The sequence below is a fragment of the Cygnus atratus genome, chromosome 1 (assembly GCF_013377495.2).
Source record: "Cygnus atratus isolate AKBS03 ecotype Queensland, Australia chromosome 1, CAtr_DNAZoo_HiC_assembly, whole genome shotgun sequence".
Classification (NCBI taxonomy): domain Eukaryota; kingdom Metazoa; phylum Chordata; class Aves; order Anseriformes; family Anatidae; genus Cygnus; species Cygnus atratus.
Genome location: NC_066362.1, coordinates 187,009,441 through 187,033,702, shown reverse-complemented (window position 1 = coordinate 187,033,702; position 24,262 = coordinate 187,009,441). Strand labels below are relative to the sequence as shown.

The 24,262-nt window shown below is 44.6% G+C and overlaps 1 protein-coding gene across 1 annotated transcript in view; it reads right to left on the bottom strand.

Annotated features, from left to right (window-relative positions):
• The window catches only part of FLT1 (fms related receptor tyrosine kinase 1), a 112,073-nt gene continuing 87,811 nt past the window's right edge, over positions 1-24,262 (bottom strand). The window contains exons 17-30 of the mRNA XM_035542796.1: positions 22,989-23,127; positions 18,288-18,392; positions 14,964-15,077; positions 14,097-14,185; positions 12,401-12,560; positions 11,885-11,982; positions 11,211-11,333; positions 10,186-10,297; positions 8,020-8,119; positions 6,529-6,634; positions 6,320-6,450; positions 5,938-6,022; positions 5,447-5,538; positions 1-205 (exon numbers count right to left, since the gene is read on the bottom strand). Coding sequence (XP_035398689.1) covers positions 1-205; positions 5,447-5,538; positions 5,938-6,022; positions 6,320-6,450; positions 6,529-6,634; positions 8,020-8,119; positions 10,186-10,297; positions 11,211-11,333; positions 11,885-11,982; positions 12,401-12,560; positions 14,097-14,185; positions 14,964-15,077; positions 18,288-18,392; positions 22,989-23,127 — 1,659 coding nt within the window. The remainder of the gene's footprint in view (positions 206-5,446; positions 5,539-5,937; positions 6,023-6,319; positions 6,451-6,528; positions 6,635-8,019; positions 8,120-10,185; positions 10,298-11,210; positions 11,334-11,884; positions 11,983-12,400; positions 12,561-14,096; positions 14,186-14,963; positions 15,078-18,287; positions 18,393-22,988; positions 23,128-24,262) is intronic.

The following is a 24,262-nucleotide window of genomic DNA, read 5'->3' as shown; positions in this document are numbered from 1 at the left end:
TTAAACAGGCGGCTGAGAGTAATGGACCACTGAGTTGTAGTCAGGAGGGGGAGAGTGGCACGCTTTCATTTTCTCCAGCACTGCATTGCCGTAAGTGTATCTTCGCTTGGGGTTGCTGAGTTGGTCACAACTGAAACTGCAGAAGCTTCTTGGCTTTGTCATTCCAGAAAGCACTGACTCCTTGCTCCTGCTGGCACCTTTCACACTGAAATAGAGCAGCATCACTGTTAGCATATTTAACATGTGCGGACGTTTTGTTTTCATGACTTGAGCAAACCACATCACAAGTAGCAGCTTTGTTTATTCTCAGATGAGGGAAAGAAACACCATTGATGCAGATGGGATTGCTCAATGGAAGAGGAGAACGGAGCATTGAAAGAGCCCTTCTGTGTCCCCCTTGAGTCTCCTTCTGAGCAGAAATGCTGTGACTGAACATCCGTAATAAAGTGATTGTGGTCATTGTATTACAGACTTGGTGCTTACAGGGGAATATACGGGCACTCGCCCTAACCTCTAGTGCTCATTTGTGGCTGGTGCTGGGGAGTGAAACTTCACTGCAGGGTTGAGTTAGCGTGGAGCGTCCAGCATCTGCTGGGCTGTGGGTCCCAAAGGGGTCTCCATACTGAAATGTTCTCTGTAAGGGAACTAGGGCTGTTGTTTGACCAGGAGGATCGAAGTAGTGAAAGGTCTCAAGCCATGTGTTAAAAGCAGAAAGCTACTACCATAGAGTTCTCAAGAGCCTAATGCCGCGATGAATTTTTAAGACAAGTGACCAGTGCTTTTGAGGAAGGGCAAAAGATCTGGGAATCTCCTATCTTAGCCTGCTCTCAGCAGCAGCCATAAGCTGCTGGTTTTAATTAGAGTGTTCCTGTCCTGCAAAGGACCAGTTATCTTGTAGGCTTTTATAAAATGCCCTTTATAACAGCAGTGGTGGTATTAAATGCCTTCTCACCTTAGTCACTCCTTAAGACACTGTTTATTTTGCAGCACTTTCTCACCCTTATTCTGAGAGTGCAGTGCTTAAAAGGGCTCTTTCAAATAATGAAGACACTTAAGACACAGACAATTCTCACACCATTGAACATTGAACTTAGATACTGAAGCCTTAGCTGCAGACATATGACAAGACGGGACACTTTCCATCATTGGTTAAATGTGAAATCCATAATCCCAAGTTAAACCTATGTTGGACTACAGTACCTAAAATAAGGTACCCTTCATGTTTATAAATTCCTGGACACTCTGGCCCTCTCCCTTTGTAAGGTCAGGAACATTGGCAGTCTTGAATTCCAGAGAATACAGTCAGAACATCTGGTGAGACTTTGCGAGTTCAGCATTTTGCTTTTAATTTTAATTTGCGCTGTTTGATCTTTAAATGAAGTACAGAGCTAGTAGCGCAGCACAGATTAGGAAATGGAGAAGTACCACTTTCTCTTAGATTTCACGCTTTCTCGAATCTGGAACTCACAAGCCTTTGTGCTTTGTAAGGAATGAGGGCTCTGCCTACTGTAGGAAATTGAAGTGCCCTCCCAAACAGACCACCCCATTACGTTTGTTTGTAGATGGATGGGGTTCATGAGGAGGAGTCCTCATGATGAGGATTGCAGACGCATTCCATATTTTTATATTTAATCTGTTGGCAGATGGCAAGTAATTGCCTTGGGATAAATTCCATAACTGCGTGACAAGGTTAGTCACAGCCTCAATGGACATTTTAAAATGGCTTTATAAAGAAATGCTTCCATGATTTACATTGCAATTGTCGAGTCTTAGGGAGCGGTGGGCTGGCAGAAGTACAACATACGTGCTAAGTTATGAGCCTTAAAATCATCATGCTTTGATCCTTTTATTTCTCACCAGGCTTTTGCACCATGAGAATGAGTTTTCTTGCAGCCATGGACTAATGTTTTGTCATTATAGACCTAGTATATTCGGAAAGATTAACGCTTTAACAAACAATACCTCATATCTCAAGGCCAGCTAAAAGGCCTGAGGTAGTATCATGTTATGGAGCTAGAGTAAAGCTTCAGTACTAGGCTTGGCTTCTCCTTAGGCTAATTAACAAACTTCTATGCCAGTAGAGCTGTAGCTATTCATTTCACTGTGAGTGCACTGGTGTACCTGGGCGCACGCTCCCACAGGCAGTGCTCAGAGAGCCTGCAGGGTTTGGCATCTGTAGTCAGGCTTCTTTAGCTGTGGACTATTTTATTTCCACTCTATAAATTGGAAGGTGTCTACTTGGGTTTTAATTGGGATTATTTGCTGGAGGGAATTGCTGCTGCCTTCCTGATAGTCTGCATTTAGGAATTGGCTGAGGTGGGAGGTTGGCTGTGGCTTTTGAGATGCTTGTTCCAGTCCAAGGATTTTGGCTTAACATGGGTTGGGCTTTTATCTAACTTTTCAGTGTTGGTGAAAGAGGTGTCGGTAGGATCCCATTCACTTGCAAAGGAGAAGAGCTCAGAAGATTGCTCTTTCTTTGCCCCCCAAACCTTTCCATTGAAGTCACATCACTTGAGGCCTTACATTAGGAAAGACTTCTCTCTTAATGCTGTTCACATGAACACCTTTTTTCATCTCAATGGCAATAACAAGTCCAAGGCATGCAGCCACCATGTCAGTAGTTGTGCTCCTGGCTGCCACTTGGGCCTGAGGGGCTCACTAGGGCTTGGGGAGATGCTTGTTTCCTGTAGCAGGATGGGGTAAAACCAAGGGGGAGCTTTGCATGCTGATACCTTCCCCTACACAGTGTTAGAAGCAGGAGGAAGGGGACTGGCCCGAGTCAGCTGGGTACCTCTGTGCTGTCAGCTAAGTTGAGTCCCTGCTGTCCCCAGGGGCCTGCCTCTGGTTGTTCACACTGAGGTCATACTTGGGGAGTCACGAGCGTGGAGTCAACTGATGAGTTTCGTGTGAGACAAGCCCTGTGTGCACTCCTGGGGACTTCTCAGTCCAGCACTGGTGTCCACGAAGCAGCACAGGTAAGATGCAACAGCTCTGGCTCCCTCCACCCTATGCAGTGCTTCAGCACTGTCACATCAGGCTTGGCCCTGCTACTTGGTCCTCTGACACCACACTCCAGGCATGCTTGGGCTGTTATCAAAACACCACCCTATCTGCCTGGCTTGCATGCTATTTCAGGCACCTCAGACTAAGAAAAAAGCATGCAGATCTCAATCACTGTGTCCTGGGAAGCATGGCAGCCAACAGAGAAATGCAGGGCTTGGTGCTACCATGCTGTGAGCCTGGCCAGCCTGCCCCAGAGCAGGCGAGCTGGGAGCAGCAAGGGCACAGCTGCTCCTGAGAGTGCATTTGTCTGCATCTGTGTTCTAAACATAAGTGTTGAGGTTGGGGGAGTGTGATAGTGAGTGCTCTGGAGTGGCCAGGCATTGCAGTGAATGTGGCCCGTTACCTGCTAGTAAGAAGGGTGACCCCTTCCTCATCCTGGCACTGGCTGCTCTGACCGTGAGCCGCTAATGCTAGCTCAGAGTCTATTTTAGGGTTATTCTTCTCATAATCCAGTGACCTGAGCTGGAGAGAGGACAGGACCACAGAGTGGGATCCTTGAGATGCAAAGGAAGAGGTAGGACTATGCATTGGGTTAGATCAGCTTACTACCTTGCACTCTACCTTGTCTAGTGTTCAGGGGGTATTTATTTGCTGCTCCAGCTTGGCCTAATTAAAGGATGCTTAGCTAGGAAGCTGAAACTTTTAGGAATGTGTGCACACCATAGGGTCACTGATATGTGAATGCTTTTTGGCTGTAACACTACAGCAATGCTTGTTTAGCTTGCAGGCCAGATGACCTTGTGTGTTCTCAGCCAACTGCTCTGTTTCCCTGAGGATATACATTCTAGCAGCCACTGCTGAGTTCAATTTTTTTTCCCCACCCAAGCATTCCTTTTCCTTATGCAGCTGAAAAGTTTCCTTAAAGCCATTCCAGAGCGATGCTGAGGGCTTCATGCCTTCTGTGCCACACAAAGAAAAAGGCGTTTCATGTGTTTCATAGGGGACGTCACCATGTTGTCCCTGTGGCTGACAGCAGCCTTCATGTTTACGTTTACATCACATTTACAGAGGAAAAAAATGGGCTAAACCACTTCAGGACAACATTGCATCCTCAGGAGCCTTGTAACGCCTGTGTGTGTTCCTAGCTTGGTAATACCCACCTTCTCCAAGGAATGTATGGAAAACTATCTCAAAAAAATCAAAGCACAAGGTACTCTCCTGTGCTTGTTTGTGGGGGCTCATGTTGCCCTGGCCTTGCCCCGCACCAGCAGTGCTGTCATTGCAGATGTCTGCCAGCAGCATGTGTCCCTGTCGCACCGTGTATTTTGGCTGTGCGAGCGGGCCCACGTGCTTGCTCTCACATGTGTGGCTCTCTGTGTGTAACCAATGCCCTCTTAGTCACTGGAATTTTTCTCGAAGCGAGGCCTCCCTGCCTTGATGGCATGTTTCAGCTGTCCGCAATTGTTCACTGAGACAATACCGAGACAATACCGTGCCACCTGGCCTGCCCAGCTGTGGGCCGGTGATAGGTTTGGAACAGTAAAGATGGCCTTGACTTCCTGCCAGCCTGAGAGGAGCGGTGGGATGGAGCCGGGCCACCCCCGGCCCAGCCATGAGCAGTGAGCTCAAGCAGGCCGTGGTGCTGCTAGCTTCATGAGGCCTGGGAGCTAAGACAGCCAGCATCGAGAAAATAAATATTTCCCACTTGCAGAGAGCTCTCAGCACGTTTCTTAGCACAGCCCTTGGGTAGCTGTCAGGAATTAGGTGGAGGAAGGTGGCCAATATATTAAAGTGCTTAAAGGCAGGAAGAGAAATGAGGCCCTCACATCCATCTATTGTAAAGTTGCCACTTCAGCATCCTGAGCCCATGGGTGTTAAATGGGCCGTGCTTAGCTGAGTCATGGAAAAGGAGGGCAACAACAAGCGCTGGGAGCCTTGTCCCAGCTGGGGTGCCCTTGGGGACACGCAGGAATGACCGCAGAGCTTCCACAGCCACACGTTCCTCCTTTCCCTCGCCAAGGGCTGTTTTCCTGCAGCCTCCCAACTCTGCTTCCACTTCTGCTCCTTGGCACTCGCCTGCCCAGCCTGGCATGAAGGTGATCAACAGAAAGCTAATAAATCCTAGAGGCAATGGGCATCGAAGGGGCTGAGGGCTATTTGTTTCCTCTGAGGCATATGGAGGGTGGTAGGAGCTTGTTGATTCTTGACTCAACTGAACACAGGAGTCTCACACTCGGACTCAACTGCTTGAGCAGGGTTTGGACCAGAACGACCTCCAGAGGTCCCTTCCAACCTCAAACATCCTGTGATGAAGACATCTCAGCAAGAGCCTTTTAAAGGCCTGGGGGCACCTCAGCTGCTTTCATTAAGCCTGATTCAGCACAAAGACCCTGAGTCCTCCTTTGCCCTCTAACATGAGGAGAAGGGAACATAAAATACAGACCCAAAGAGTGTCCGCTTCTGCTTGCTGCCTGTCCAAGTGAAGCGTTTCAGCTCTTCTGAGGGCAGCACCATCCCGCTGTCTGCTTGGTAGTCCTTGGAAAAAACAGAAATGAAGCCCTATTAGGCTGTATTAAGCTACTTTTATAGATTTGATTCTTATTCAGGAGGTTTTCCAGTTGTTTTTCCAAACTGCCCTTGTTTTGGAGTGCATCAAACACATGCCATTAGTGCAGATAATGAGTGTTAAAAGAAATGTGCCTATAAGCAAGGTGAGGGCCTGGCCAGCCACCAGGTCAGCCTTGAGAGCAACACGGTGCCTTTCCCACCTCGCAGTGTGTATAACTGCTTGTGTGCAAACACAGCTGATCCTGCACCTCAGATCAGTAGAGGCTGCAAAACAGTAGAACCCCTTCTTGATTCTCTTTGTGTAAATCTGTCACGCAAAAATAAATAAATAATCAATTGCCTATCACTTGGCCAAGAGTCACTTACGTTAAATACAAGCGTTTCCTTGATGGGAAGCTCTTCAAATGTCTTTATATGCTGGGGTGGTTTTATTTTGAACGTGTTTATATATCTGTTGAACAAAAAGAGGAAGACAACTTTTGGTGAGAGCATGAGGTGCACGAGCAGGAAGCGCTGGTTGTTTCTGTGTTTCTTTCAGTTTTTGCTTAACAGCCACTGAGGCTGTTTTATCAATTGGGCTTGTTGGCCAGAGCCCACCTCAACCTCCCTCCCCAAGCCCAGGACCACATTGTCTGGCCCTGATAGCAGCACTGCTGGGAAGCTCAGCAGCTGTGTCTCGGGGTTTTCTCCCACCCAAGCCCAAACCAGCAAACCAACCCAAACAAACTCTTCATCCTGCTTATCTCACCTGACGTTTTCAGTGCTTCTGCAATTTGGGCTCGTTACAGGAAACTTCTCATTGCACAAAGGGTCAGTTGCAGGGGAAAACCCACTGTTGGTTGTAAATATGGTATTGAGGGGTATGTAGTCCTTGCCCTCCTAAAAGCAGGTGGGAAATCACAGCGTTACTCCCGAGATCACGGGGCGGCAGGCAGCACACAGCCTTTCTGCACATACCTGTTGCACGTTTGCCTGCAGCAGGTCGCCCAGCCTCTTCACCAGCTCAGAGAACCTCGGCCTTTCGTTGGGGTTGCTCCGCCAGCAGTCCATCATGATTTGGTAGCTGTGAAGACAAGGGCAAAATGAGCACGTGGGGGGTTAGGGTTCAATTTGATCCAAGGCAGTGCAAATGGCTTTTTGCTGATGGCTTTTCGTCGACAGAGTTAACTCCTGAACCCGTATGATTTTACAGAGGTGCTCTCCATCACTAAAAGAGCAAGGTTTCCACAGACAAAGCAAAGGATTTCTTCTCACAAGACACCAGGAAGACCACATCAAAAGAATAATTTAGCCAACTAGTCATACTTTCTTTTTTTATTCCTAATTAAACATTAAACCTTTGTATTAAACACCTATTAACTGGCAATGTTTAAGTTAAGGCATCCTAAGATGACTTATATGAATGTGTCACTTCCTTGTATTGGTTGAGTCGAGCTTTCCTTCCTGCAATAAAATATGTGGAAGAAAAAAAAAACGACAAAAAACCAACAAACTCTTATTTACTGTCATTGAGATAATAAACTTAGCCAATGGGTAATAATCCCAGATAGATGTGGCTGGCTTGCTTCCTTTTGCTTCTTCCAGAACTATTTTTTGGCAAGCATGGCTATTTTGAGCCATGAGGGAGCACCCAAAAATGCACTGAAGACGTACACGTGCTTTGCCTGCAGGGGTAAAACCCAATAGATATGCTCATGCTCCTGAGTGATTTGCCCCACAGGGTGCAAGTTTGGTGTGCTGAAATTCACCATCCCTGTGGGGACAGCTGAGGCCAGGGCAATCCCAGCTTGGGTGGGGGTGCTGCAGACTCAGGACTTCACTTGGCTGGTCATGGGGGGTCCTGCAGGGCTGTCTGTATCACCGCTGTGAAGTCAAGACAGACTGCAGACCAAGCAGTCTGGGAGGTTGTGGGTCCCCGCCACCTTCCTCCAGACAGTGGCTCCAGGAAAGGGTGGGTCCTCACCACCAGCATGTTTGCAAGGAAGCCTCTGCTGCCGCTTCCGAAGTTCAGAAAACGTTCCTAATGTCACATTCCTCTAGCACTTATCTGTGCGCGTGCTGGTAAATGCTAAACCTGGAAAGGAGTGGATGACCTTCTTCCTTCAGCTGTGGCTGGAGCAGCCCTCGCCCAGGCTAGCCAAAGCTGCACACTGGTTCTGGTCATGCAGGATGGACATTATGGAACTGACCCTGCCGTTGCAGGACTACCTGTGGATCCCCAGCACCTGGGCTCAGGTCCACATCCCACTGGTGAGAGGTCCTGCCATGGTCATCGTGCTGTTCACCCTCTCTGACCCCAAGGGAAGAGCAAGAAGATGCCCATGGTAGCAAGAAGACATGAGGCTGCATTGTGTTATTCTCCTGTGTGTTTGTGTAGAGTGTTTTTTGCAGAGGTTCATACATTATGAGGGCAGAGGGATACAGGGCAAGTAGATAAAGACATCTTACATCTCCTCGGTGGCTTGCTCTGGGGCCCTCATCCTTGTGCCTTCCTTTAGTCTGCTGCAGAAGTCCTCATCTATTTGGACTCCAGGGTATGGAGAGGCACCTGGGGGGCAACACGGGGAGAAGAGAATCATCCATCCATCCGTCTATCCGTCCTTCCATCCATCCACACATCCATCCATCCATCTATCCATCCATCCATTCACACATCCATCCATCCATCCATCCATCCATCCATCCATCTTTCCACCCACCCTTCCATCCCCTGAGACAGGTGGTGAATTGTTTCTGCATACGAGGACATATCTCTCCTGGCATATAACACACAAGCGGCTGTCCCCATCCCTGCACCATGCTCAGCACCGTGCTCCCTGTGCAATTGGTGGAGAAAAGCATGGTGTCCCCTCACATGGACCCCCCCCCCCCCGCCCCACCCAGGGGCAGGCGAGCTGCTCTCAACAGGTCTCTTCTCCCAGCACTGATTGCAAAGGGAGCCTGGCTGGGTATCTGTGACCTGGCCTCAGACCCTCACATCCCTCCCACTGTCCCCAGGCTCCCCCCTGTTGTCCCCAAGCACTTGGGTGTGCAGGGCTCAGGGCATGGAGACCACAAGCAGGGAAATGCTGCTGCTGATGGTCCTGCTCTTCAGGAAAGAGGGATTAAATGCTATTGGTGGTGTTCACCTGACCTGAATACAAGAAAATGAACCCGAATTTGACTTGAAAGGAATCCCAAAGGAAAAGCCAAGTTTGATCTCTATGGTTTGGACCACTCCAAATACTAGTTACCTAAGCAGTCCCTCAAACCCACCTTGAGAATACTAAAATCATGGTTTAAAATCAGATTGTGGCACATCTGCATTATTTCTCAAGTTTCTGTAGCTGTAAGGTACAGCCTGACCTTGCTATTTTTGTTTGTTTGTTTGTTTGTTTTCCTGGAGATAAGAAAGCATCAGGAAAAGGAAAAATAGAAGAAAAAAAAAACTACAACAAAAACAGACAAAAACTCTCTGAGAGTCAGTCACCAGGTTCCAGGGGCTGGGACTTAAAGAAAAAATAACAGGTATTATGAAGCTGACCATAAAATCACACGAGTTGGCAGGCTGACCAGCAACGTGTATTTAAACTTATAAATGAATGATTGTCCTGCAAATTGTATGGCATTGTTTCCTCGGCTGTTCTCCTCTTTTGTCAGTCTCTATGTTGGACCAAATTAAGATTCTTCTGTTATGATGGTCATTGTTGTTCCCTCGCACTGTACATTTTGTATCCTGTATTTTTAAAGAAGGAAAGGAAAGGAAAGGAAAGGAAAGGAAAGGAAAGGAAAGGAAAGGAAAGGAAAGGAAAGGAAAGGAAAGGAAAGGAAAGGAAAGGAAAGGAAAGGAAAGGAAAGGAAAGGAAAGGAAAGGAAAGGAAAGGAAAGGAAAGGAAAGGAAAGGAAAGGAAAGGAAAGGAAAGGAAAGGAGAAGAGAGGGGAGAGGAGAGGAGAGGAGAGGAGAGGAGAGGAGAGGAGAGGAGAGGAGAGGAGAGGAGAGGAGAGGAGAGGAGAGGAGAGGAGAGGAGAGGAGAGGAGAGGAGAAGCCTCCTTGCATGTTAATGTCAGATTGCATGCTCCAGTTTGCCCTGCGGCATCTTTACACTCAGGGGAGGCAGCTGGGGTGGTAGGGGTGGCTGCTGTCACACAGCTCAGATGGCTCCAACACAGCCAGGGACATGCAGAGACCTCCTTGTGGTTTGGGACCCCTTTGCTCCCGCGGGGGGAGTAAAAAGCCTTGGAGGAAGCTCCACGTACGCGGCACAGGTCATCTTGAACACTGTTGCACACAAGGCGATGCTTCAGCCCACCTCAGGTGACATGAAGCCACTGACCAAAGCTCACAGGTTCCTTGCTGTCCTACAGGGTTCCACTTTCAATAAAAATACTTCAAAATTTGCCCCGTTTTTCTGGTTTGCTTCATTGGTCAATAAAACTAAAGAACGAAAAGAACTAAAATTGCCATTTCTCAGAGATGTGTTACAGACAATTCCCCCCCTCTGTCCCTACTCTCCACCTGTGCTTGATTTAGGTGTTTCCTTATTAAAGACCCAGAAAAATCTCATTGAAGTCAGTAGCTGAGTCAATGGCAGCTGCCTTGGCCAATTCAAGCTCCCAGGAGCAGATTTAACGTACCCAAGGAAAATATCTCCCACAGCAAGACCCCATAGGACCACACATCGCTTTTGGTGTTGTAGATTTTATCAAATATGGATTCTGGAGCCATCCACTTGAGAGGAAGTCGAGCCTGGAATGAAGCGGACAAACCTCACTGTTATTTCCAGAGACTGAAAGAATTTAATCATAAATTAATCAACTATATATTGTTATGTAAATAATTACTATTCAAACAGGAGCCTGTGGGATTTCCTTACTGGCAGTCAAGATAAACCCACGCTCATTCAGACACTTTCTTAACAGATTGTCCGAGTAAAAGGCTGTTTTTGAAAATACGTGTGGCACAAAAAGCCAGGCACTGGAAATCTGTGACCAAGGTGACCAGGCCTTCTCCTCACAGGGATGTGGAGATGTGCCAGAACAGAGGTCTCTTGCCAGGGTTCTAGAGATAGGAAACAGAACCCTATGGCCAGTCATAAATCATTTTGTTATGGTTTTGGAGACGTTCTTGGGAAAATTTTTGAGAACTGTACCAGCAACCCTTCAAGACCCCTCAGCACAGCCTGTTATTGTATTCTGAGCAGTACTCAAGTCATGTGAATAATGTTTCATAGCTAATATGTGGTGTTAAAAGTCTTCAGAGATTTATTTATTTATTTATTTATTTATTTATGGTGGATGAGGGCATAGCTGGCAGGTGGGTGAGTGAGACATCCAGGAGGAGAACCTTGTTTTGAAGGGGTTTCCTTGATGGAAGGTTATTGAGCAAGGGGGGTCACATTGCAGAGCCAGCCAAGAGACAAATGTCAAAAGAACATCTAAAGTATCAACAGACGAGAGCTGTGGACCAGTTACAACATCGAAGCCTTTTGCTTGAGGACAGACATACTTTCTGGGTATATGACGCATCTTTTTCGCATAAAACTGTGATAGTTTTCAAGCTGTTTTAAGCTCAGGAAATGTGAACATCTTCAGAACATTCTGGTGGGCAGTTTGAAATGATGTTATAAACATTTGGGTAAATAAACAGCATCTTGACTTACATCTCCTTTTCTCACATAATCAGGATTCTTATAAATATCTCTTGCGAGGCCAAAATCACAGATCTTCACTACATTGTTCTCAGATAAAAGGATGTTTCTGGCTGCCAGGTCACGATGAATGCACTATAATAAAACAGTTTCACAATCAAGCTGCATTTCCTTAATCCTACCCACAAATTTCCTGACTGTCTCCCATATCCTTTTTAAAATTATTATTATTTGAGAGATCAATTTAATATCTTTTTAGGGAAGTCAACTATAGTTTACATGACATTACAGTAAACAGTGGCAGTTCTTTTCAAAAAAGAAATTTGCCAAGTCCAGAAAGTCATAAATTTTTAAGCACATTGATGTTTCAAGGGAAAGTGCAGATTTTTCTGGGGCTTCCTACATAATACGTGTTGAAATTGAGGGTAAAAAAAAAAAAAAAAGCAACACCACACACACAAAAGATCATCTCTGAATGAATGAGCTTGACCCAGTGCCTTCAACCATGATCCTGTGTTTATGGACTAGGGAGACTTGGATAAACACACCATTATATTTATAACACCAAGAGGAAAACGTCTCTTCCTTTGGGAGCTCTCCCAAGGAAGGTGTCACAGAAAAGTAGACATGATTTCACCTCTGCATCCCATCCTTCTGCAGGGAAAAGTCCCCAGGGCAAATCTCACCTTTCTGGAGGAGAGGAACTCCATGCCCCTAGCCACCTGGAAGCTGTATGAAATCAAGTCCTCCATAGTGAGGGGCAACTTGTAGAGCTCGTCAGCATCTGCATGGGTGGAACATGCGGTTGGTTACAAAGATTGCTCACAAGGCAGTTATTTTCCCTCTCTCTTACTGATATTATTACTCCCATAATTTCAGTCTTCGTAGAGTAGCGTTTGAAGGTCAACCCACTGTCACTACAAACAAAAATAGTGTTTGCTTTATACCCCACGCTCTGGACACTGCTGTGTTTTCCCCAAAGATAAGGAGCAGTCAGAAGAAACAATCACACATTTTCCTGTCAGATTTAGTAACCCTGGAAATAATCTTTTTTTAAATCTTCTACCCTCTGGACATGACCCTGTGAGCATCTCCCACGGATGTTTATTAGGGTGATAAATGAGGAAAAAAATTTCAGGGATGCACAGTATGTTGTAAAAATATCACAGACCGTGTAGGGACAGGAAGGAATTAATACCTACCCTCCTCGTCCTCCTCCACATCACTCAGACTTTTATCTTCCTGAAACCCCGAGCTTGCGAAGCTCTCACTGCTGGTCACACTGGCCAGCCTTTGTTTTTTGCTTTCCACTGGCTCCATATCCTTTTTTTCTTTCATCAGCTCCCCTTGCAGAGAGGAGTCCTTCAAATAGAGAAGTGCAACGTCAGAGCGGTGGAGGGAGTGAGGGAGGAACCAAGTCGTGCTTCTCTTTTGTTTCCACCAGGAGAAGACGCTCACCTGTGGCACGTGTGGTCACATCTCCCCTTGGTGTGGGTGCTCAACACCACAGCAGCAGGTGGGGGCTGGCGGCAGGGATGTGCTATTTGGGCAGAAATGATGGGATCTCCAGCTCGGGAGCTCCAGCACATCATTTTGGGGCAGCCCAGGTGGACTAGCTCTGATGAGATGAGGATTTGCAAGGTCCATGGATGGACATGTCCTCTGGGCAGAAGCCCATTTCAGCCTGAGGACATCTAAAAGGGCCTTTTTTGTCCACTAGCCAGACAAGGAACCTTGGGGATGAGTTGAGAGATGTGCCCACAGTGCAGGCATCCCAGCCCGACCAAATTTAAGTATCAGCTTTTGTTCCCAGGTTACAGAAGGCACCTGCCTCTGCATCCTTGTGCAGTGCTTGGTGAGGATCAAGAGCACTTGAAATACAGCTGCTGAAGGATCTGACCATCTCTCTTCCTCAATGCCTTCACCCAGTGTTTTCATGCAACATTCAAGGACAGTTTAATGGAACACATACAACACGGCTTAGAAAATGCTTTTCCTTGCCATCTGGGGAGCAGCCTAGCTGCTTGGCCATGCTCTCACAACCATACCTCTCCCCTGCCATGCTCCATGCCCCTTGGGATCAGAGACTCTTCCAAAGACCTTTGGAGGGCATTCCTCCTGAGCATGCCCTACTGCAGCCTTCACAGGACCTTTGTGAAAAAGTCCTGAGATGCCTCCAAGTTTTGGCACAGCTGAGAAGGGACTTTGAGGACTGCAGCTCTGGATCCAGGCTCCTAAATCCCACCTCAGATCCCTTAATCCTTTGGGGGATTTTGCTGAACGTGCACAAACAGGGATATAGTTGTCACATTTAGGTTCAGGTTTGTAATGAGAGACAGGCAGTAGATTTGATTCAGAGGGCTGTGGGATGTGAGGACAAGAATTTAATCTTTTTTATCCTCTGGACAGCCCTGCTTCTCACACAATGAGATAATTGGCAAATCTCTCACCATTAGGGTGTCTTGGAATATGGCTTTAAATGGCATTATCTCGTTTGTTTTCCCAGCAGCACTGAAATCAGTGGGCAAAACCACTTCCTTCAGCCTGACTGACACGAGCCTCCGAAGTGACCCCAAGCTCAGCAGGAATGGGTTTGTCAGCAGAGGGGTGAGGGCATGTGGGGACACTGCGGATAAAATTCACTTCCTCTCGCTGTAGATGGCTCTCTCCAAATTAGTCACAGCAGGCTCCTTGCACAGTCGGAGGGAGCAATGAGCCCTTTCTTGGCATGACAGGTCCCACACCAAACATTTAAAGCAGGTCAGGTGTATTGTATCACCCAAAAGCAGTTCTCCCCTTTGGTGGCAGAGAGGCTGAGGAGAGTAGCGCAGAGGCAGACATCTCCATCCCTGACATGTCAGGGGTGATGAGCCCTACCTGGGGCACCTGCCTCCTCACCTTGCTGGGGCAGAAAAAATTCCTCTTGCTCTTCAGATAGTTTGATAAATTCCCATACTTGCAGTATTCAACGATCACCATCAGAGGCCCTGGGAAAAAAAAGGAAAGTGCATTTTGAGCAGCATAAAGCAATGCATGGGGGGTTAAGCTCTGAGAAGACAAATAGTCTTCTATGCACATCGGCATAACTTGAGCCCAGGTTGACTAAAGACATGTCCTAACGAAAGCTGCTTGAAGGACACTGGACATGCTAGCAAAAACAGTACTGTTTCTGAAAATGAAGGACGGGCCTACTTTTGAAAGCTGGGTCATGACCCTGGGCCCTGAGGGACCCTCCATTTCCTCTTCAGTCGGTCTGAGTTCAGACTGGAGTCCCGCAGCCCACACACGCTCGTTGAACTAAAATAGGTGACATAACTAAAACAAATGACTACTCTCACTGGCCCTTTGATTTTCTTAGAGGAATATCATGAAGGATTTTACAATAGTTGCCTTGTGACTCATCATTCAGGGCCAGCAGCTGATATCCCTTGCTCCCAGCCTTTCCAGATCACGTTTAACCTGAGCTTGAGCTTTGAAGTGAGTGAGATAAAAGGCAACAAGTGGCTCCTTATTCAGCATGGCTCTATATTCACTTCATGCGTTAACACCAAGAGAAAGTTTAAGTAGGGAAAATGTTTAATCATTTCATTAAATGACCAGAAATCTCTATTTCTCTTCTTTTTTCACTAAGCACAAGACGAGTTTGAATATTTCAAGTTAATAACTTGGCCTCTGGATGAAAAGCAACAGGGTCAACTGACTGGTACTGGGAGGTAATTCAGAACCATTTTCAATGCAGTACAGATTACAGTACAGATTTTTTACCTCCATTTTTTGTGCATGCTCCCAACAAATTCACAATATTGAGATGATGGCCAATGTGGATCAGGATTTTCAGCTCAGTCATCAGTGCTTTGTACTCACTTGCTGTGGCCCCTTCTGTAAATGAAAAATAAAATCAATGTGAAAAGGCAAAGAATTGGTCCTGGTGAGCTTTACCACTTTCTGTCACTCTACACTTCCATTGTTGGGGGTGCTTCATGTGCTAATGTTCTTTTTCTATTCCTCCCTTCCCAGCATCCTCATACTTGCAATAAAACCCATAAAAAGAGTCAGGCAGTCAACTTCCTCCCAGTAGACTCTGTTATATTTAGAACAGAGAAATTTTTCACATGAACAGTTTTGTAGTTTAAGCCAAAAAATGAAAGAAAAAATAAAAAGGGATTTCAAGACTATAATTAACTCCATCCAAAGTAGGTTTCAGCTGACCTGACTTCAGCTATCTAATAGTTATGTACTAGCTTGAATTAATTAACCTCTCAAAGAGTCAGTGGTAAGAACAAAACATTTCAGGGATCTGATGCAGCCCTCAACATTAGCCTTCTATGTACAGGGAAGAGATGAACCACACTTTGGTTATAATTCTCTGATTCTGTTCATTGTACAGGAAGCCTGGAATATTAAATTAGACCAGGCACACATATTTTACATGGTTGAAGTTAGGGGACTGCATCTCACCCTTACTGGTAAAGATCAATATTAATTATAACAATAATGATGTAAGAAATTCCACAACTAAACACGAAAGTTTCTACTTAGTCTAGAGCATAACTTTTCATTCCCTCCAAGCAGTTTTTCTTTTTTTTTCCTGCATAATTTCATTTTGGCAAGAAAACAAGAAAAATAAATAGCATTGCTTTGTGTAGACCCAAAAGGACTAAAAACTTTAGTGACACCAAGAGTTAAGAACGGTCCAGTGCAAAGAGCCTGGAGTTAGGTCTTAGAGGGCTTGGTTTCAACATCTGATTGGAAACAGATTTTCTTGGTGGCCCCCCACAAAACTTGTCATCTAACCAGTAATCCACTATTTATCTGTATAGGCAGTGACACTTCCCCTCCACCTCATGGGAATTCTGTGAACAAAGCTCATGAATGCCTCCAAAGTTCCTGGATAACCTAGTGAGGACAAAAGAAATTGGACAGGTCTTCCCTAACTTGAGGTGCCCATTGTGAAGATGCCTACAGAGGACCTAGTCACCACAGGCTCTCTTTGTAGTCAGCAGAACAAAACATGCACACGTGTCACCAAATAGAGGGATCTGCCTTAGGATGGGATGGCATGTTGTTTCTCAACACTGACAATAAAGGGAGTTTGGGCATCTACCCTGCACGCACACACACATGAATCCCACCATGAAGGTTTCCTGCAGCTGCCATCTGCTCCCGTCTATTCCAGGAGCAGCCCTGCTGCCTCTGTGGTGCTGGCACAAAAAGCCTGCTGATGTACGTAAAGAAATGTTAAATTTGACAGACCACTCTGCCATCTCATCTGTCTGCATGTTGGCAAAACAGCTGTCACCCGGGGCCAGGCGGTGACCCAGGTGACAGACCATCCTCTGAAACCAATGACACAGATAGCTATTGGCCCATTGCTGCAGAAGGACTAAAGATTTGCTTTATTTTATTTTATTTTATTTTATTTTATTTTATTTATTTTAATTTATTTTTTTTTCTAGACATGCTTGCTGCAGGGTATTTGTTTGTTTTGCATTGCCCAACAAGGTTTTTCTGTGCTTTTTGAACACGACTGAGATGACATAATTGCAACCCTGTCAGCTGAAAATTCCCTTCTTGGGGACAATCCTGGATATTACAATAGCAGGTGCTAAAGCATTTGGCATAATATTACTGAACAAGCCTGTTGAGTACAGTAGCAAGAAGGCACACCTGACAGGGCATACATCTTTCAGGTCACTGCCAGCAAGAAATGATCTCCTGATGAAGCTATTTCAGGTAGAGCATTGCAGAGAGAGGTTGTAGGTCTGAAAGTACTCTTGCATGTGCCCCTTCAAGGGCTAGAAGTAACAGGTGCAGATCTGCTAACTCTGATAAGCCAGTGGGCAGCTGTGAAGCTGGGAGCCCCTGGTTAAGAGGGCTGTATTCAAACCATGTCTCAGCAGAACCAGCTGAGAGCATCGGGGGTCCAGCAGAACAGGGGGTATGTGGCCCGGCAGAGAGCAACGCTGAAAAGGATTCAAAGATTAAGGTGGATGAAGCAATGCAGCATAAGGTTCCAGGGCAGTGAAAGAAAAATAATAAAATAATAATAATAAAGCAACCTGATGTGATCCTTAGCTATATAAAGAAAGGAAAGCTGTATGCACAGGAAAGGATGTCACCAGGGCTCTGGGTTAGGGAATTCAGCCATGGCTGCTACAGGCTGCTACCGAATATCATCCTGCTTGCTAACTTCCCAAACGGCCTCCTTAAATCAATTAGGGTCTTCGTCCTTCCTGCTCCAATGATAAAAACAGCAGAGAATAGCTGGGAGATGATTTCACTTTGGGAAAAGCGCTGTTGTGTGAAGAGCACTGGTAATTCACTTCCCAGCCTGTGTGTCAGCATCCTATACACCATGAAATGAGCCTGCAGATGGGTCAGAGAGGATGCACCTGCACTGCAACTCAGAGATTTAAACTGCTCAATCTGTTTAGCTTAATAGAAGGGGCCTTCAAGTAGAAAAATTACTGTGTTTTAGATAATCTAATGGAGAATGTTAGAATGAGAAGCTAAAGCCAGATGGATGTAAATTAGGCACAAGGCACCTGTTTTTAACAATGAGATGATTAATCTTTGGAACTAATGACCAAGGAAAATATGAGAGCTTCTATATGAGCCTCTTCACATCAAGGTGAATGCTTCATGCTTCAGCTGAGGTTCATTTACTGTGGTCATTACAGGGTAAATATAGCATAGTGGTTCAACATAGGATACACTGGAAATCTAATTCCCAATTCTGATCAGGCAAAAATAACTTTTTCATTCTTTCTGGCATTTGAAGTAGAGGAACCAAATTATCAAAAAAATAAATTAAAATCAGGCAATGAAGTTCTCAGGGCATCTGAAATTTTCTCATATATTGTGTGGCAATTTATCACATTTTTTACTGTGAGTGTAATTTTCATTTCATTGTTCTGCCACTTCTGGAAAACTTTGGTGGACCTGAAAGTTGGAGTACACATTTTTGGAAGCTTCAAAGAATCAGGGGTGGGAGGAACATCACACACTCTTGCTTTTGACAGAATTATATTGAAAGTGAGACACAATATAGTGCATCATTTTTTCCAGCCCATCTTTGCAGCAAGATACCTTTCAGCATTTTCACAGCAACTATTCTGCACGTTGGTGATTTCTTAATTCCAAAAGCAGATGCTTGTACCACCTTTCCAAAGGCTCCGTGTCCAAGTGACTTTCCTGTAAAGAAAATAAATTAGAGAGACATTTTGTTAAAAAAGAAATCTTGCCAGCTAATGAATTAATAAATAATGAAATGAAGAATGGTCCTAACAATGAGGCATGTATACTGTACATGTATATAGCTAACATAAAGGTATTTGGGGATGTTTTGTTTGTTTGTTTGTTTTTGAAGCATAAGCAGACAAATCAGAAGACACAGTCATTGAAAGGAATAGGTGACGTGATAGAAAATAATGCTAAATTAATACAACCATTCAGTGGATGTACACTGGATTCTGACTCTATTTTTCCAGTCTAGCTCTGCCAGCAGGAAGGTTTGCTACTCTGTTTTCTGAGCACACTGTACCATACAGGAGGCTGTGACACTGTTAATTATGTCCCCAACAACTTAGGGACACTGCCTAAACTCTCACATACACAGAGATGCAGATTGATGAGACCTTTCCATTTGCAAAATGAGGCCTGGAGGGATTCAGCGAGGGAGGACCATGAGTGACAAATGGTGGGCTGGTTGCTCCAAGGTGGGTACGATGCTTTCAGGTGCCCAAAAGCAGACATTTGTCCTGTGGTATCATCACCATGCTGCCATCAGACTGCAGGAGAAGCACCCAGAGGCCCTTGAAAGAAATCAGTGGGTATGCATAAAATTCTCTGGCAGTAGAAGCTGTGTCCTTTTCCTTCATGTTCAGAAGCAGTACAACTTCAACTATACTGTTATAATTTTTTTTAGTTCCCAAACATCTAAAGAAAGTCTGTAACTTTTTTTTTTTTTTTTGGTTGGCATTTTAAGCCAATTTTGTGATCTCCACAGCCTCATTCATGACTTGTTAATGTTTGAAGCAGAGATGGTTGACTTCCTCTTTGACTCCATGCTCACATGGACAGGACTGGCCACTTTTGCCATTCCTGGGTAGCTGGTGGAGTATTGATCAGAGAGATGCTGTCCTGTCAGCTAGCAAAGAACTTCATATCCAAGCAACTAATTTCAGGCTGTACTTGTGCTCCACCTTCAGCAGAATCCAGGCACCTCAAAGTCTAACAAGAATGTAGCAGCTGAGTTTGCAGTGTAGAGGAGAAGAGCAGAAAATAAAGGGCAGCTTTTCATACAAAACCGAAGGACAAGATATGGCACTGAGGCCACATTCATTTCTCAGATATGTGCATGTAACACAGCCGTCTTCACAGGAAAATTTCCTTTTTCTATGGTGGAAATCTAAGCCAGAAGAGGTGAATTACTTCAAAGGGGCCTGTTTGACTGGCTCTGATTTGGATGTCTACCTTGTCGATGTCTATAGCTGTGAAAGATGAATCGCACCCAGACACTCAGAAGTAGAGAAAAAGAACTGCTGCCAGTTCTGAATTAAATTAAATAGATAGTACCTTTTATATTTGTATCATTTCTAAACTGTAATTCCCAGTATGTCTGTCAATAGAAGACAAGCAACATACGTTACTAAAGCAGGGGAATACACAATGTGGGGGAAGAAAAGAGACCACAAAACAAAACAAAAAACTAGGTTTTGTTTTCCCCCAGAATTGCGAAAGCATTGGTGTTTTTTTAACAGCAAATAAAAACCATAAAGAACTTAATCTTCATGGCTGAAAAGCACCCACAGACTCAGCCTTGGTATGTGAAAGGCTTTGAGTTTCACACACAAATATGTGTGGATCAATGTGTGTCTTTGAAGATCTCGTCACCATCTTTTCCAGTTACTGTGTATCGCTTCTTCATTCAGCAGATATATCAGGGAAGCAATATTAAGACAAAGGTTTCAGTTTTCTGGGTGAGCTGATATTTGTCATCCTTAATGTGTTGACTGTTCATGGTCTGTACAAGGTGAAGCTGCAGTTTGAGGTCCTATAAAACTCACCATACCTTTGTTCAAACCGTAGCTTTAATCAGTTTCCATCACTACTAACTCACTTCCCACATCAAGATAACCTACTTAGTCACCACTTGGAAAACATACCAGTTAGCTCATAAAGCTACACAAAGCTGCTAACCTTTCATAAAGGAGAATGAGCGCTGGAAACAACACTTCCTTCTCCAAACAACGATTGTGATTTACTGGGGAGCTGTAATAACACTTGATGTATTGCTCTTTGTTGCTCTGTTATTGTTTTGTACTATGCTAAATTTCAGAGCAGAAGAGGGCTGCTCTAAATTTTCAGTGCTCTAAATTTTCAAACTCTGGTTTAATATGTAGTTTGCATTAAGGACTAATCCTAACAGATTGTCTTTGCAAAAGCCCCTTATGTGGACAATCAAAGTAATTAAAAAATTATTAAACAGAGCAATTAAACAGGAGACTATTAAGATGGCCAACCATCTGAGCAGCCAGCCTGTCGCAGTCCCCAAGCAGCTACACTGGACAGGTTCATAGTAACTCTCAGGTATGAAATGCAACATTTTCATCCAGACCAAGGAAATGAAATGCTCTACTTAAGCTTTCTCCAGTTGACTTTGGTTTCTTGGGGGCAATTCAGAACTCATTGATGTGAACAGCCCCTTCAAAGTGTTTTGGATCAGGACGTTTCTATTTCCATCCCATTTTAACAGGGTTCTTCAGCAGCCTTTTTTTTTTTTTTTTTTTTTGTTACATCCAACAGCTCTGCACATGAAGGAGGATGGAAAACACACTGCCTAGTGCCAGCAGCCTGGATTTGATGTGCACAGCAGGGAGCAGGGCACAGGGAGCCATTTACCACCAGTGTGCCTGACCTCACACCAGAGCCATAGGACAATACTCCTTGGGGTCCTGCCTCACAGCATCAGTGGTTTGTGACCTCTTCTAGATTAGGAAGGTTGAGCCCGGGAGCAAGGTGAGGAATGCAAAATAGCTCAACACTGATGTTGGACTACAGCATCGTCACCGACCACACTGAAAGTACCTTATAGCACCATCGTGCTTCTTTCTAACAAAAAGATAACATTTAGATCTCAGTTGGGCTAATCTACACTGAATGTTAATTATCCTGCCTTCTGTGGTGCCCTTATGATGTTTTCTGTAACATCTGTTGCTTATGGTTGGAGGGAGAGTACTGTTGTATAAGCACTGCATCACACCCATGAGCTGTACATGTGTGTTGGAGGAACACATAGCAAGAGAGATGGGCTAAAAGTAGAGGCTTACTTTACAGAAGTTACAATAAATATGTATATTTGAGGATAAGTAGGTGGAAAGAGACAAACAGACATATCTGATGCTGGAAGGGGTTCTATTTCTAAGTAAAAATATCTATTAAAAAAACATAGAAGCACGTTTTGTGTTTGTGAGACACTAATCCTTGGAGACTGCCAAGGTTATTCAAAGACCGAGCTAACTGCCATGTAAGCAGGACTTGCACTGAGCTAATCTAGCATACTGCACATACCCGGCTTCTCCGAATCTGGTTCTCATTCACTGTCAGCATTCTTTGTTTGTTTACACCAGTTCTTCCACTTTTAACTCGTTCTCTGGTCATCATTCCTCACCTCCAGACTCTACATACCAGCCCTGTGAGATGTGGCTTTTCCTCGGTGTTTACATTCCATCTCTGCTTGATTCTTTCCATGGGATTTGTACAGAAATAAAGCATCACATAAAGCAGAGTTCACGATGTCTGCACATCAAGCTCTTGGTCCATCATTGTAAGAAAACTATTTAAGATTGAAGACACTCCAAGACAAGGTTATGTCTCAGCATTCCCAGAATCATGTCCGACAATTATAAATGACTAGCGGTATATTTCAGCTGTGCTTATCCACATCTGGTCACCTTGTGACTTCTAGCAGGAGAATTAAGTGTGATGGTAACCGTACTCATGTTTTAATTACACATAGTCCCTGATCCCTGAAGGGCAGGAGGAATCTGTTGTGGCTCCTAGCTGAAGTGCAGGGATTTTCTATCCCCAGCTGTAGGACCAGTCTGATGCTTGTCTGAAGGAACAAACAGCACTATAGCAACAGCCTGTGTTTATCACTGATTTTTTAAATGTTGACCCTCTTGCTGAAGTCTGTGTGGTTTCTGGAAGGACTCCTCAGCTCCAAAATCTGATCCCTACCCTCCTGCTTTCCTCATCAGCCCCAGGCTGGGCTAAGCAAGCCAGGAATGCTCCCAAGCCCATGCCTTTCACTGGGGCATCTGTAGGCGAGCTAGCTTGCAGGTTCAAAGTTTCCGTGGATATTTATTTATATGGGGACTCATATGTCACATTCTTGCACTTTATGGTGCACTGACAAGAATGTCTATAAATCTGCAGCACAGAGGGAAAACAGAGAGAGTGGGCTGGAGGGAGGAGGAAAGGAAGAAACTGGGAGGGGCAGACTATAAGGGCCCATGTCTGCATCGTTTTTTTTTTTCGCAGCTGAGCATATACCAGGTTACAAGGGAAGAAACTTCCAGTAAATGTTAAAGGTATACGTATGGAAAGTTGGTCACAGTTGGCCAGTCCTAAATGTTCTGATTCAGTCAGGGGACAGGACACTTCTGCATGGAACCTGGCAAGAAGTGGTGCCCCGTTTCCAAAATATACCCAGCTCCTCCACACCTATAGGTACACCAACACCTCACTCAGAAGCCACATACACAATGTGAATTATGTCAGCATTACCTAGTTTCAGCCTTTCCCGTGCAATCTCCCACTTGCTGGCATCATAAGGCAGACGTTCACATTGCTCATCTAACGGCACTTCATCTGGATCCATGATAATGGACAGGTAATGGTTGGTCTTCGTTTCGGAAGAATAAGGCTACAGAACAAAGAATATTTCAAAATGACAAGGAGGATGACAGTATCTGTCAGTACCTTCCTCTTTGGATCACGGCTTCCAAGTTAATTCTGCCCACAGGGCTGCATTTCACAGCCCAGTGGAGGGTTTAGTTAAGCTCCCTTTGGCTTATTTCAATGTTGCAAGACTTTTTTATATAAAAAAACTCTCCTTCCTCTCTTTTTCCTATGTAACTTATCAGTTTCCTCAGTGAAATCTATGCGTATCTGTATTGACATATGGCATTATGATACAGGCCCTCTGCACAGATGAGAGAATTATTTTCTTCAAATGACTAAATATTGCTGTTAAAAATAACTTTCCTTCATGATTGTGCAAAGCAAGAAGTGGCCATATGCAGCAGATGGAGCTCAACCGCCAGTGTTTATTTTTTCTATATACCCAGCAGAGATAGGTCATATGTGGTTAGAAGTTTTGCAAGAACAGTCACCAGGAGACTAGATATTACACATCTCAGAAACTGTTTACAAATTTTTAGAGTTTTTCATTACTTTGATATCATTTCTTACAAATTTACTGAAATGATGGGAATTTGGTGGAATTCATAAATATCTGGATTCGAACACGTAGCTTAAAATGAATTTTCCGGAAATTCAGTTTCTACTGAATAAACGGATTATCCACTTCACATGAGAAATTTTGGATTCGATGATCCTTGCGGGTCCCTTCCAACTCAGGATATTCTACGATATTCTAAATATAAGGAAAAATGAATCTAATCTCAAAGTTTTCTGCAGCCCATCCTTTTCCACTTTGAAGTGTATTTTTACTTTAAAGAGCACTGAGATTGCCACTCTAATCCATTAGACTTCTCTTGATGCAGGAAGTGCTGATATTTCTAGAGAAAAAAAATAGTGTTTGCTCTAATTTCCTGGCTATTAGCTCAAATTTATGGAAAATCTGTTGACCAAGATTATTCATACTGCTTTCCCTAAACTCACGGAAACAGCACATGAGCACATACACGAACACACAGGTATGTCTACATGGTTTTTTATTGTTGCTCCGACTGCCCTCTGTGACTTTCAGCTTTCCTCCTCTACAGCTTGGAAACATGTCCCTAATACATGCATTTCCAGGCATTTATTTGAAAAGG